The 13585-nt window shown below is 46.2% G+C and overlaps 1 protein-coding gene across 1 annotated transcript in view; it reads right to left on the reverse strand.

Annotated features, from left to right (window-relative positions):
- Positions 1 to 8112: 8112 nt before the first annotated feature.
- The window catches only part of LOC142212855 (uncharacterized), a 30885-nt gene continuing 25412 nt past the window's right edge, over positions 8113 to 13585 (reverse strand). The window contains exons 8-12 of the mRNA XM_075280931.1: positions 11840 to 12151; positions 11044 to 11355; positions 9083 to 9397; positions 8854 to 8898; positions 8113 to 8489 (exon numbers count right to left, since the gene is read on the reverse strand). Coding sequence (XP_075137032.1) covers positions 8182 to 8489; positions 8854 to 8898; positions 9083 to 9397; positions 11044 to 11355; positions 11840 to 12151 — 1292 coding nt within the window. The 3' untranslated portion in view covers positions 8113 to 8181. The remainder of the gene's footprint in view (positions 8490 to 8853; positions 8899 to 9082; positions 9398 to 11043; positions 11356 to 11839; positions 12152 to 13585) is intronic.

The raw sequence follows: 13585 nt of genomic DNA on the forward strand, positions 1-13585 counted from the left end.
TTTCACTTTCATCTCTAAAGGAAAAAACAAGTCTGTCCTCTATGGACAGATGATATATACTGCACTGTATACAGACACTACACACTGTATACAACACATTGCACTTTTTATACAGACACTACACATTGTATATCACACACTGCACTATTTAAGATAAGCTAATCCTTTATATACTGACATTACACACTGTATATCACACACTGCACTATACTCTTAGGCCTAGTTCACATCTGTGTTTGGTATTCTATTTGGGGAGTCCGCTTGGGAAACCCCTGAACAGAATACCGAACATATTAAAAACTGTTAGCTCAGAAACCACACGGACCCCATAGACTATAATTTTCTAGATTTTTATCTTTATTACCACCTTTAATGCCTAACAGTCAAATCAGAGCTATACTAACACGACATTATCCATCCTTCTAAATGACTCCTTCCTAAAAAATATGTTACCCCACTGGCCAGAAGTCACATTTAAATGTGCCAAAACCTTCAAGAATTTTCTAGCATCCAGTAGTTGATGGATGTTAAAGGTTGCAAAAACTCCATCAAACTCACTACTAAAATCCCCAAGACCACTGGAAACTTTTGCTGCAACTCCTCATGTTCAAGTGCTGCAGAACTATACAACACAAATAAGAAACTGTAACCAGATGAGACTTTCTCCATCAACAGATTCCTTACATGCACTTCAACACTTGTCATCTATGTACTGGAATGTTTGTGCGGCCTGTTATATCCGGAGGTCGATGCCCTGACGTGTGACCCTAGCGTAATACAGATACACAAATATATCCATTTGAGTTTCATAGACATTTATTGAATGATAAAATAACAGGGAAGGAAACGTTACGCTAGCAATATGAAGAAGTGTTATTATAACAAAGCTTAAACTTAGAATACACAAAAACAAGAAAAACATAACAATAAACAAAAATATCAGTGATATCGGCAAACATGTCTGTAATTAACATGCTTGAATGAGAGTTATGAAATAAGAAAACATTGTCTCCTGTGATATGGGGTCAGTGATCGTAGGCCAGACTCTGGATGTTCGATTTATCAATCCAGAGAAACCACACAAAATCAAAGAGTGTCCAGAAATCAGTTGTAACCGCATTAATCTTTCCAAACAACATAATTGTGTAAACCCGTTCAGTAACTTCTGATATTATTAGGTTTGGCGTCCTCTATTCACAGGGTAAATTTCTTTATGTTAAAGAAAGTGAAGCAGTTTCTTCAATTCTATGATCCACTTATATCCAAGACCCTTGATCACATATTAGTGAGGCCTTGTCTGTCATTCCTACCGACAGCTATTTCAAGTGTGAAAATCAGCTTTATATCCAAACCAATGGGCCAGCCATGGGGAGAAAAGTTGATGCTTTCCATAGGTCTGCAATCTAGTAGGCTGAACCTCCATGACATTATGGATGTATATAAATAAACACTCTTCTAAAGGGGTTGTCCATTAATTTGAGCAACCTATGTGGATGCTGAGGGAGGTGTAAAATGTTTTTGTTTTTTTTTTAAAAAAAAGTATACTCACCTATCCCCCATGCTTTGTTGTCCGCCACCAGTGTTGCTGAAAATCTTGCACTGCACGTGACCGCTGGGACCAATCGGTGATATCACTAGTGAAGGACTGGACGTCAGTGGTTCTTTATTAGCTGATGAGGCCACTGATTAATCTCAGTAGTCACATGGGGTGCAGGGATACCGCTGCAGTGCTTTAGAGTATGCTTTTTTAATTTTTTTTTTTACACCTCCCCCAGCCCCCACACAGGTTGCTCCAATCCTGGAAAACCTCTACAATCTTCCCTAAATATTAAAAAAAAAAAAAAAAAAAAAAAAAAGAAAAGATTTTTTTCTTGCACTATGGCCTTCACTCATAGTGAAGAAGAATAAAAAAGTGAAAACTTACCGTATTTTTCGGACTATAAGGCGCACTGGAATATAAGACTAGGTTTTAGAGGAGGAAAATAGGGGAAAAAATTTTGAAGCAAAAAATGGTAAAATATTTAATATATGGGAGTTGTAGTTTTGCAACAGTTGCAAGACCACATTGACAGGTGACCCTGCAGCTGTACGGGGACGCATAGACCATTTTTTTGTAGGGCCAAATGTACTTTTTAGTTATACCATTTTGGGAAATGTCTATTGCTTAGATCACCTTTTATTTAAATCAGAGGCAAAACGGTGAGAAAAAAACCCGGCGGTTTGGCACATTTGATTTTGACGTTCACCGTACAGGAAAACTATTAGTAGAGCGGGCATTTTCGGACACAGGGATACCTAATGTGTATGTGTTTCACAGTAATTTTATACTTTTATATGTATTCTAGGGAAAGGAGGTGATTTAGAACTTATTTTATTTTTTTATTATATATTTTTAAAGCTTTTTGTTTTAACTATTTTATTACTCCCCCCTCCCTAGGGGGCTTGAAACTGCAGTCATTTGATTGCAAGTCCCATAGACGGCAATACAGTTGTATATTACTATTGCGGAAGGTCATAGACTAGCCGCAATAGTAATATAGCGATGACAGGCCTGGGAGCCTTCAGTAGGGTCCCGCCAGTCACCAGAACAGGTCTGCTCCTGCGATATCACCACTCAGGAGCTGGTCTGCAACTTTACAGGCATGGGGCCGATGGGGATTGGCCCGGAGGGGGTTCCGTTTTAACGCCCGCAAGTAGAATGCATTCTGATTGCGGGCATTAGCTTCCGACCTCCGCGTGTAGCGGAAGCCCGGTTGCTATGGCAGCCGCTCTGCAGCAGAGCGGCCGCCAATACAAACCCCGCATCCGCTGTAATAGAAAGGCCACTTACACAGTATTGTAAGCAGCCATTTTCTTGTGGCCGGCAGGTATGCACAGTTGACTGCTTGAGGCCTAGAAGTTTGAAGCCAACGCCGGAAGAAGACGCGAAAAAGACCCATTCCTGAAGAAGATGGAGGCGGCGCTGGAGAGTTCTCTGGCAGCATTGGGGACGCCCCAGTGCTGTTTGAGCACTGACGACCGCCCCTAGTGCTGTGAGAGAACTCATTTGCATACCAACGAAAACCGGGATTTATATGGAACAGCGGCCCGGAGGAGACATCTAAAGGTAGGAGAACAAAAAATTGAGTTTTAATGATAGGATCCCTTTAATGGGATCTGCCATGTGTCTGAAATCAGCAGAGAGATAAGCCTTGTTGGCAGGATTTTTCTCTCTGCATATTTTAAGCAGAATGGGGGGACGGTCACCGAACTGTAGTGAGACCACAGCCGGAGTTAGCTGGATCTTTTCCTTGTTTCTGAGGATCTAGTAAGTGTGGTGTGATATGGAAATCTGTAACATCTGCCATAGAGAATACATATCCCATAATGCAATGTAAACTAATGAGATTTACCATATAATGGGGCTGTGGATACATCACTGCCGATACTCATTTGCCAGGATCGGTTCATTCTACCTCCTTGCCCCTGATCGAGACTAAGACGACAACTTCTTTGACATGTAGGAGAGGGAAATGACATCCCCACACTCACATATATGAGGTATAAATACACAGAGTTTACTTGTTTCTTCTGAGGACGGGGGTGTCTTTTTGTACCTCTAAAATGTGTTGAATTGTTAAACGCAGAATAATGGTGATATATATTATATACATTTTTTATGGTACTTTCCATTATATTATTAACTATAAATTCTTAAAATACAAAAGCCTGGATACTCCTTTGACCACTGATATGTGATACACGGAAGTTCATTGTATTACGCTGGCACTACATGGTACCATCAATGAATGGCATCCTGGAGGGGGGAGATAATAGTCAATACACTGAGGTGATGTCACAGGACAGTGAATACAAATGAGACGGCAGTGAAAATGAAGGAGAGTGAGCGGACCCCAAAACCAAGAGGCTCCCAGAACACCCAGGTGAGTTGACAGGTCAGAAGATGAGTTAGGATAATATAAATGAGCCATATTGTGGTGAGGGAGACCTGCAAGCCTGTCTGGTGTATGGGCAGAGGTGTAACTGAAGGCTTATGGGTCCTGGTACAACAGTTCAGCTTGGGCCCTCTGCACCTGACTGTTCTCCAAGTCACGACTTGGGGTTCTGTTTACCAAAAGGCTCTGGCTGCAAATCGTTTATGGTGGATCCTGCGGATGGACAGTTTCTTTATGCCTGCTGATCTTAGAGGTTGATAAGGATTATGGGGCTTCAGAAATTCTTTTACGTAGTTCAGGATTAAGATGTTAATGGCAGGGGCGGATCCAGGGCCCGGCGAGCCGGGCAACCGCCCGGGGCCCTGCGCTTAGCGGGGCCCCGCGGCCCGGCCCTAACAAAATGGTCCCGGTCAGCCTCGGCATAGTCGGGCAAGTGCCGGGGCCCACAGAGCCTCTGGGGGCCCCCCGGCACTTGCCTGTCACGATTTCAGCTCATTGGCATCCATCCGCCGATGAGCTGGAATACATACGCGATTAAAGCAGGAGCTGTGAGATCAGCTCCTGCTTTAAAGCTCCGGCCCGGCTTGCGTGTGTAGGCGCGATGACGTCATCACATCACGCTTACACACGCAAGCCGGGCCGCAGCTAAGCAGGAGCTGAGGTCACAGCTCCTGCATTGCGTATGTGACTGGAGAGAGGAGCGTCGGGGGAACGATGGAAGGTGAGTGATAGAAGGTGAGTGTAAGTGTTTGTTTTGTATTAAATATTATGGTGGAACATAATGAAGGGGGCCCATGAAACTGGGGGGCAAATGAAGGGGAGGGGGGAACGGCATGACACTGGGGAAGATGAAGGGGGTGGGGAGAGAACGGCATGAAACTGGGGACAAAGATGGAGGGGGCCCAAAGAAACTGGGGGGCAAATGAAGGGGAGGGGGGAACAGCATGACACTGGGGCAGATGGAGGGGGGGAGAACAGCATGACACTGGGGCAGATGGAGGGGGGGAGAACGGCATGACACTGGGGCAGATGGAGGGGGAGAACGGCATGGCATTGGGACAGATAGAGGGGGAGAGAACAGCATGACACTGGGGCAGATGGAGGGGGGAGAACAGCATGACACTGGGGCAGATGGAGGGGGAGAACGGCATGGCATTGGGACAGATAGAGGGGGAGAGAACAGCATGACACTGGGGCAGATGGAGGGGGGAGAACGGCATGACACTGGGGCAGATGGAGGGGGGGAGAACAGCATGACACTGGGGCAGATGGAGGGGGGGAGAACAGCATGACACTGGGGCAGATGGAGGGGGAGAACGGCATGGCATTGGGACAGATAGAGGGGGAGAGAACAGCATGACACTGGGGCAGATGGAGGGGGGAGAACGGCATGACACTGGGGCAGATGGAGGGGGGGAGAACAGCATGACAGTGTGGCAAATGAAGGGGGGGGGAGAACGGCATGACACTGAGGCAGATGAAGGGGGGAGAATAGCATGACACTGGGGCAGATGAAGGGGGGAGAACGGCATGACACTGGGGCAGATGGAGGGGGAGAACAGCATGACACTGGGGCAGATGAAGGGGGGGAGAACGGCATGACACTGGGGCAGATGAAGGGGGGGAGAACAGCATGACACTGTGGCAAATGAAGGGGGGGAGAACGGCATGACACTGAGGCAGATGAAGGGGGGAGAATAGCATGACACTGGTGCAGATGAAGGGGCGAGAACGGCATGACACTGGGGCAAATGAAGGGGGAGAGAACGGCATGACACTGAGGCAGATGAAGGGGGGGGATGGCATGACACTGGGGCAGATGAAGGGGGGGGAGAATGGCATGACACTGGAGCAGATGAAGGGGGGGAGAATGGCATGACACTGGGGCAGAGACGGGGGGGACATGAAACTGGGCAGATAAAGGGGGAGAATGGCATGAAACTGGGGACAGAGATAGAGGGGGGCGGACATGAAACTAGGGGTAGATGAAGGGTGTATATGAAAATGGGGAGAGATGGAGGGGGGACATATAATTTACGGGTGACTGTAGGAGGATTATACTGTGTGGAATCACATGAAAAATTAATGAGAATGGGCAGAGTCAACATAAAAGTGGGCGGGGCCTAATTTGCTGCGGCGCGCTGCGCGTAGGGCCCCGCCAAAGTCAATTGCCCAGGGCCCCGCAAACCCTGGATCCGCCACTGGTTAATGGATTTTAAGGTGTTTAAGCTGACTTTAAAAGTTACTCTCCATGGAGGATGGAAGTAATGGGAGCATGTCGCGGTTGTTTGGTTATTAACCTTGCTGAAGCATTTTGGACTACCTGAAGGCGGTGTATTTCTTTATGTGGAAGACCTATGTGTTGGGCATCACAGTAGTCCAGATGTGAGGTTATTAAGGGATTGACCAGCATTGAGAGATCTTTTGTTGGAATAAGGTGTTTGAATTTCACAATGTTCGGCAGGTGGAAGAGACAATTCCCCATCAATAACTATGCCCAAGTTTCACTCACAGTCTGAGCTTTAGAGTTGTGTTTCCTAGGGATAGGGGAGGGGGGTGGATGTAAAAGTCGCCATTTTTCAACTAAGCGCTGGCATCCAGCTATTAAATGTTTACCTTTACCCGAGTTCATCTTTGGCCAGCTGTCATTCGTCCATTCTTGTTGCAAGGTACACATCACCTAAATACCAGTAGTTATGTTATATGAGTATATATATATATATATATATATATATATATATATATATATTTCTGTCTGGAAACTAAAGTGCTCACTGCCTTTTATCCCAAAACCATACACATCGATGAATCGGTGCGTGTTCTCATTTACCTCAGGTCTGTAGACATCAATAAGTCAACGTTTGCTATCATTTACTTCTGTATGATTGACATCAAAGAGTCTGTGCTTACCAGTGGCGTAACTAGGAATGGCGGGGCCCCGTGGCAAACTTTTGACATGGGGGCCCCCCCCCCCATCCCAACTGACGCCGAAGACCTCGACCGACCCCCTCCTCCGCACTCTATTATGTCCCTTACTGGCCCCTGCACACAGTATTAACCCCAATAGTGGCTCCTGCACACAGTATTAACCCCAATAGTGGCCCCTGCACACAGTATTAACCCCAATAGTGGCCCCTGCACACAGTATTAACCCCAATAGTGGCCCCTGCACACAGTATTAACCCCAATAGTGGCCCCTGCACACAGTATTAACCCCAATAGTGGCCCCTGCACACAGTATTAACCCCAATAGTGTCCCTCTGTGGACACCCATAAACAATTATTATACTCTGGGGTCTTTTCAGACCCCAGAGTATAATAATCGGAGACCCGGGGAATAAAAACATTAAAAAAAAAAAACCACTGTTGTTTCTTACCTGTTCCCCGGCTCCTGTTCTGTGCTGTCCTCCTGTGCTGACCACCGCTCGCGTCCTTCATTAATGACGTACGACGTCACATGACCTGGGAAGCATGCCGGGTTCATGTGACGTCAGACAACAGTAGGACGGAGGCCTGGCAGGATCGCGGACAGGTAAGTAAGGGTGCATGCACACTACGTAACGCCGGGCGTGTATGAGAGCCGTACACGCCGGCATTACAGCAGACTGCCGAACACTTCCCATTCACTTCAATGGGAGCGCTCGTAACAGCGGCGTTTACGAGCGCTCCCATTGAAGTGATTGGGAAGTGTTCGGCAGTCTGCTGTAATGCCGGCGTGTACGGCTCTCATACACGCCCGGCGTTACTCAGTGTGCATGCACCCTAACAATTTTTTTATGTTTATTACCTCTCCCGATCCGCTGGTCATTATACTCGGGGGTCTGCAAAGACCCCCGAGTATAATGACAGCCCCTGTGGGGCCCGCGGTGTCACTTGCCGATCCCGGCCCAGCCAGGATTGGCAAGTGAATAGGGCCCGTAACAGCCTATTTAAAAAAAAAACGCAGCGGTAGCGGCTGTCATCGGGCCCCCTAATGGCCCGGGCCCTGTGGCAGCTGCTACTGCTGCTACCACGGTAGTTACGCCACTGGTGCTTACTCATATATATCCCAGGACAATAAACATCATTAAATCTGTGCTGTTATTTGCCCTGGGACTACAGACATTGATGAGTCTGTGCTCTCTCTCGTTTATTATATTTGTTATTTATTTATTATAGACGTCAATTAGTCTGTCCTTCTCATTTATAGAGAGTCTGCTCTCTCTATAGACATTGTTGAGCTTCTCTCATTGACTCCTGTAGATCTTTATAGAAGCTTCAGAGTGAAATGTTCCACTTGAGTCTCATAGTTATAATTCACCTCACATGTGATTCTGCAGTCTCTGTCAGTCTCCTGTGCTGTGAATGTGACTGTGGAGAAGCTGCCGGATCCGTCCTGTAGTGTCTTGTTCTTTATGTCACCATCAATAGGATACATTCCTCTTTTCCAAGCAAACTCAGAATAATCCGCATCACATCCATCGACATAACATGTAAGTGTGACTTTATCCCCCACCCGTGGACTCTCCGTCAAGCACTGAATGCCTTTTGTTCTCAGTGGAAGCTTTAGATGTCCTGAGGGGGAAAGAAGAGAAAGGACAATAAATTCTGCAGCTTCATTTCCTCATCTAGGGAGTCATTATTATATTATTAAAGAGCCCTCCCCACTAAGATCAGAAAATACCCAATAAATATACCGTAAACCCTTGAGACAAGATCTTCCTTGTGTGTCTATGAATTAGCTAGGGAACAGATGATAAAGATGATCTGAAGACTTTGGGTCTTTCCAAGTACCCTACAATTATATTGGGCTTGTAAAACCCTATCCTGATGATTCCTTCCTCTCCAAATTCCCCTCCATATTGTGATTTCCGTGGATCTGATGGTGGTTGCTGACTGGTGACACTTGAAATATCATCCCTACATGTCTGTTACTTACCAGAGCCTAATATCATGAAAATTCCAGCTTCATCTGACGTCCTTCCTATTAACCAAAACAGCAATGTATGAGAAGTGCTATAGTACATAAGATAACAATCCAAGAAGACACATAGAAGAGCCCTACACGGAGAGATTGTCCACCTGGGAGCACCCTCAGTGTGAACATACAATAATCTGCTCTTACACTATATGTGTATTTCTAGTTTGTGGACATGTAGTGATCCTACCTGCGAGGTTCAGGGTGTACGTCTGCTCATGTAATTTCTTAGTGACAGAATGGGTCGTCTCACAGCGGATGGACGCCTTATGGTCACTGGGCTGTGGAGTGAACCTCAGGGTGCTGGAACAAGTACATAGAGAGTCCCTTCCGATCTGTAGATCTGATGTGGTGATGGCATCGCTGGGAAATGTCCTGAAATCTTTATACCATTTCACTCGGATGTCTGGTGTGAATCCAGATATGGTCACTGTAAACTCGGCTTCCTTCCCTGCAACAGGTCTCTCCGGCCGCACAGATATCGCTGAAAACACTGGAGGTTTATCTGTAACAAGAGACCAAGAAAGAGAAGGATTAGTCCATTGACCTGTGCACTGCGGGGCGAGGAGACCTCACAAGACGTCCCTGTAATCCTCAGGCTGCTGTATACGTCACACGTCAGATACTCAAGTGAATATAACACATATGTCTGCACTGGATGGCAGCGATTTGTCCCACATAAGAAACCCTACTATCTCCTTGCTAGCAAGAGGAGACCAAGGAAAAGTGTGGAGAGAGAGAGAGAGAGAGAGAAGAAGAGAGAAGAGAGAGAAGAGAGAGAGAGAGAGAGAGAGAGAGAGAGAGACTGTCTATATGTGTGTGTGTGTGTCTATATGTGTGTGTGTGTGTGTCTGTCTATGTCTGTCTGTCTATGTGTCTGTCCATATATGTGTGTGTGTGTGTGTGTGTGTGTGTGTGTGTGTGTGTGTGTGTGTGTGTGTGTGTGTCTCAGCAACCTAGGGGGAAAAAATGGAAGGGGAATGTTATACTAGGGCAGAGATGGCAGATGGAGGGGGGACATGAAACTGGGGGAGAGATGGAGGGGGGACATGAAATGGGGAAAATAAAGGGGGATATGAAACTGAGGGAGAAATGGAGGGGGGGGGACATGAAACTGTGGGTAGATGAAGAGGGCACTTAGACTGGGGGGGGACATTAAACCATGGAGGAAGCTGTCTTCCGCTAGTTGCCCCCAGTTTAATGTCACCCTCCAGCTACCCCTACGGTTTAATGTCTGCTTCCCGATTTTAATGTCCCCCTCTAGTTGCCCCCAGTTTCATGTCCCGCTCCAGCTGTCAATTTATTGCCCCCCTCCAACTACCCCCACTGTTTAATGTCCCCCTCCAGCTGCCCCAGTTTTGTGTCCCCTCTAGTTTCCACCAGTTTATACTGGGGCACCAGGTGAGGGACTTAATACTGTGGGGCAGTTGGAAGGGAACATTATAATGTGGGGACATATAGTGTACGGGTGACTGTAGGAGGATTATACTATGTGGGGGCACATGGAAAGATGATTGGGAATGGGCGGAGTCAACGTAGAAGTGGGTGGAGCTAAATTTGCTGTGGCACGGCCCTCTAGCATAGTTTCAATTTCTTATGCGGCCCCATGGGAAAATTAATTGCCCACCCCTGGTCTAGAGGATGGTCTGAGGAAGGCAGTATATTAGTCTAATGCTGAAGCACATACCCAGTATTGTTCATAAATCACTGCTCTCCCTAATAGCACAGAGCTTTATCCACATAGAAATCTGAGGCCATCACAGTAAAATATTATATCACGAGAGATACCGATATCTGGCAGATGTCCCATCCGTTGTTATCTGCTGGGTTGTACATGTTTTGCACATAGAGTTCTTGTTGCTTCTCTCATTTGTGCTCTTCATATTGTACATCTACACAGTTAATATTTCCTTACTCCTAAGCGACACCAGCGGCATCTACCTCACTATGTTATAATAAAAGACTTAAGTTGTGGACTTTCCAATATCTTTGGCCACCTTTATGGGTCCAGAAGAGCTGTCTGGTGCGATAATACAAGAGGTTATGTGCAGGTGAAGTGGCCTTTTCTTTTCTCTAACCCAGACAGAAGGTGCCCCTATATATGAGATACTTTATATGATTTATTCATCTCCTCTCTGAGCAGTTTCTTACCTGGGAGAGTTAGATCATGTTTTTTCCTGACTATCGTGCCCTTGTGTATCACACAGCAGGTGTAGGGTCTCCCATAGTCCAGAGCTGTCGCTGTTATCTGTAGTGAACAGGATAGTGACCCGTCCTTCTCGGGGATTCTCTTCTCTACTCCTTGTCCCTTCTCCAGAGGCTTCTCATCCTTTAACCATTTAACCTCTGTGTCTTGAGGATTACAGTTGGTCACCTTACAGCGCAGAGTCACAGACTGTCCATAGCTGGGGTTACTGGGGTCACTGGTGATGTCACTAAGGACTGGAAGCCTCGAGACTGACTCTGAGAAGACATTATTATTGTAAGTCAGAAGAAGGATCAAAAAAGAAGCTTTAATTTAACTTTTTCCCCTTTCAATCATTTACTCTTTGGACTAAATGTATGTAATATGGGATGCCTTCTTTCAGCGCAACTCACGCAGCCACAGTGTGTTCCTCGAAAAGGTTGAAATTCATGGATAAGAAATAATTGACATTTGTGTGTTTAAAGTCACTGTGGTTTTAGCTGACACATGTAGGTGAGATTTCTAGAACTCTCCTACATGTTGCTGTTGGTAATAGCTGATGGCAAGTTTGCAGTATATTGGTATAATGGCCCCATAAGTAGGAGCCTCTGATGAATGTAGTAAGGCACCCAAGACTACAATCTCCATCATGGACCATTACAGAACTTCATGATACAATAATCACTGTGTGGTCCTCTCAGGAATAGAATAAAACATATAATAACCAGTTCATTCCCAGTACATGACCGGTCTGATAGTTACCTCCTAGCTTCAGTCTGAATATTCTGTCAATAATCTTTCCACAGTGAATCAGCTCCATACGGAAATCCTCATCATGAAATCCAGAATCTGCTGGAAACTTCACCTCTATGGTTCCCCAGAATGCTCCAGACTCTTCCTTCAACATGTTTTTGCTGTTATATCTTTCTGATGACATCTTATTAAGACCTTTATACCACTGGACAGTAAAGTCTTTAGGGTACATATCAGTTACATCACAGGATAAGGTCACCATGTCACCAGACTTAGGGGTTGGAGGAGAATAAGAAATCTCAGAAACACTGGGCTCAGAAACTGCGAGACAGAAAATACAATTACATATAGAGTAAAGTATGGAGTCAGTCATGTGTGATATATAATAACAGCGGTGCCAAATAAACTATCTGATTCACAAAATTTCTGATGAAATTTGAGGTCATGGAAGGTGCAGATCCTCATAAATAGTGATTCTGACATTGATAATACATAGATTATAACCATACAAATATAGAGGAAAAGGCAGTTAGGAAGAAGAAGAAAAGCAGCACAAGAAATACAACAAAAAATTATGAGAACACATCAAACAATGGAGGCTGTAGGAGAGTAAGTTGCTTGTATAAGGACAGACCCGTGGTGCTCTGCCCAAAAGCAGAATTATAAAGGAGAAGAGAGAAGAGACTGAATGGTCCAATAAAATCATCCCTTTATTCTTCTGACATAGGACAATAACGCTGGCACCGTCAAGCAATGGTTATTTTGCATGTATACCACAATTCCCAAAGCTTGAGGAGGCATGGTATACTCACGAAACACCGTTGCCTGGTTATGCGAGTCAAGAGAGCGGTCCAAAAAATTAAAAGTAAATAAATAAATAATACAGGTGAGTATAAGAAACTCTGTAATATATCTTAGTAATGAAATCTATTTCCTTCTACATATATTGGGTTGAATTGCTTTTTACATAGAAGTCTATAGAATGGGATGGAGGCCACTGGAAAAGACTCATCCTACTAATATTATAAATGTGAAAGTTTGTGTTTGTGAGTTTGGATGTTTGTTCCTCAATAGATATTCACTAGGAAGGAAACATAGGCTACTTTTTAGGTCCCACACTCACCCGGAATCCCGACCGCGATCAGCGAAAGTGCTCTCCTGCTCCGCTGCAGGACCTGAGATAACGTCATCACAGGTCTTTCAGCGGAGCTCCGATTGCTTGGCTGCAGTCTGGGGGCGGGCCGCAGGGGAAGCCGAGCGGCCTGATACGTTGGTGGGCTTGCGTGGGTGGCACCACTGAGAAAGTCTCCGCCTGAGAAAATGGTGGCTGCTCCCAGCCGGCAGCATGGAGCTGGCATAGATTGCGGCCGCCTCACCCCACATTCTGCAGACAGCCGCACCAGCAGCAGTGACTTTCGGTCGGAACAAACAGGGCTGAAGGACCTGAGCTGACGTCACCACGTTATGCGCGGGACTCCGATTGGCCCAGGAACTGTGTGGGCGGAGCTTTAGACCCACAAGCCGGCGTGCACTCACTCACAGGAAGAAAATGCTGGCATGCACCTGCCGGCATCGCTGGAGCCCGGCGCGCGACGTGGAGCGGTGAGTCCGCCGGGGCCCCGGGGGTTGGAAGGGCTACAGGGAACTTTGCCGCACTCACATAGATTGCCGTCTACTTGTGTCACTCGCTGTGCATGGCCGCAGCAGCTGCGCTGCACGGTCTGCTGCCCCCAGGCACCCCTGTAACCTCAGCGC

This window comes from Leptodactylus fuscus, chromosome 7 (assembly GCF_031893055.1).
Source record: "Leptodactylus fuscus isolate aLepFus1 chromosome 7, aLepFus1.hap2, whole genome shotgun sequence".
NCBI lineage: Eukaryota > Metazoa > Chordata > Amphibia > Anura > Leptodactylidae > Leptodactylus > Leptodactylus fuscus.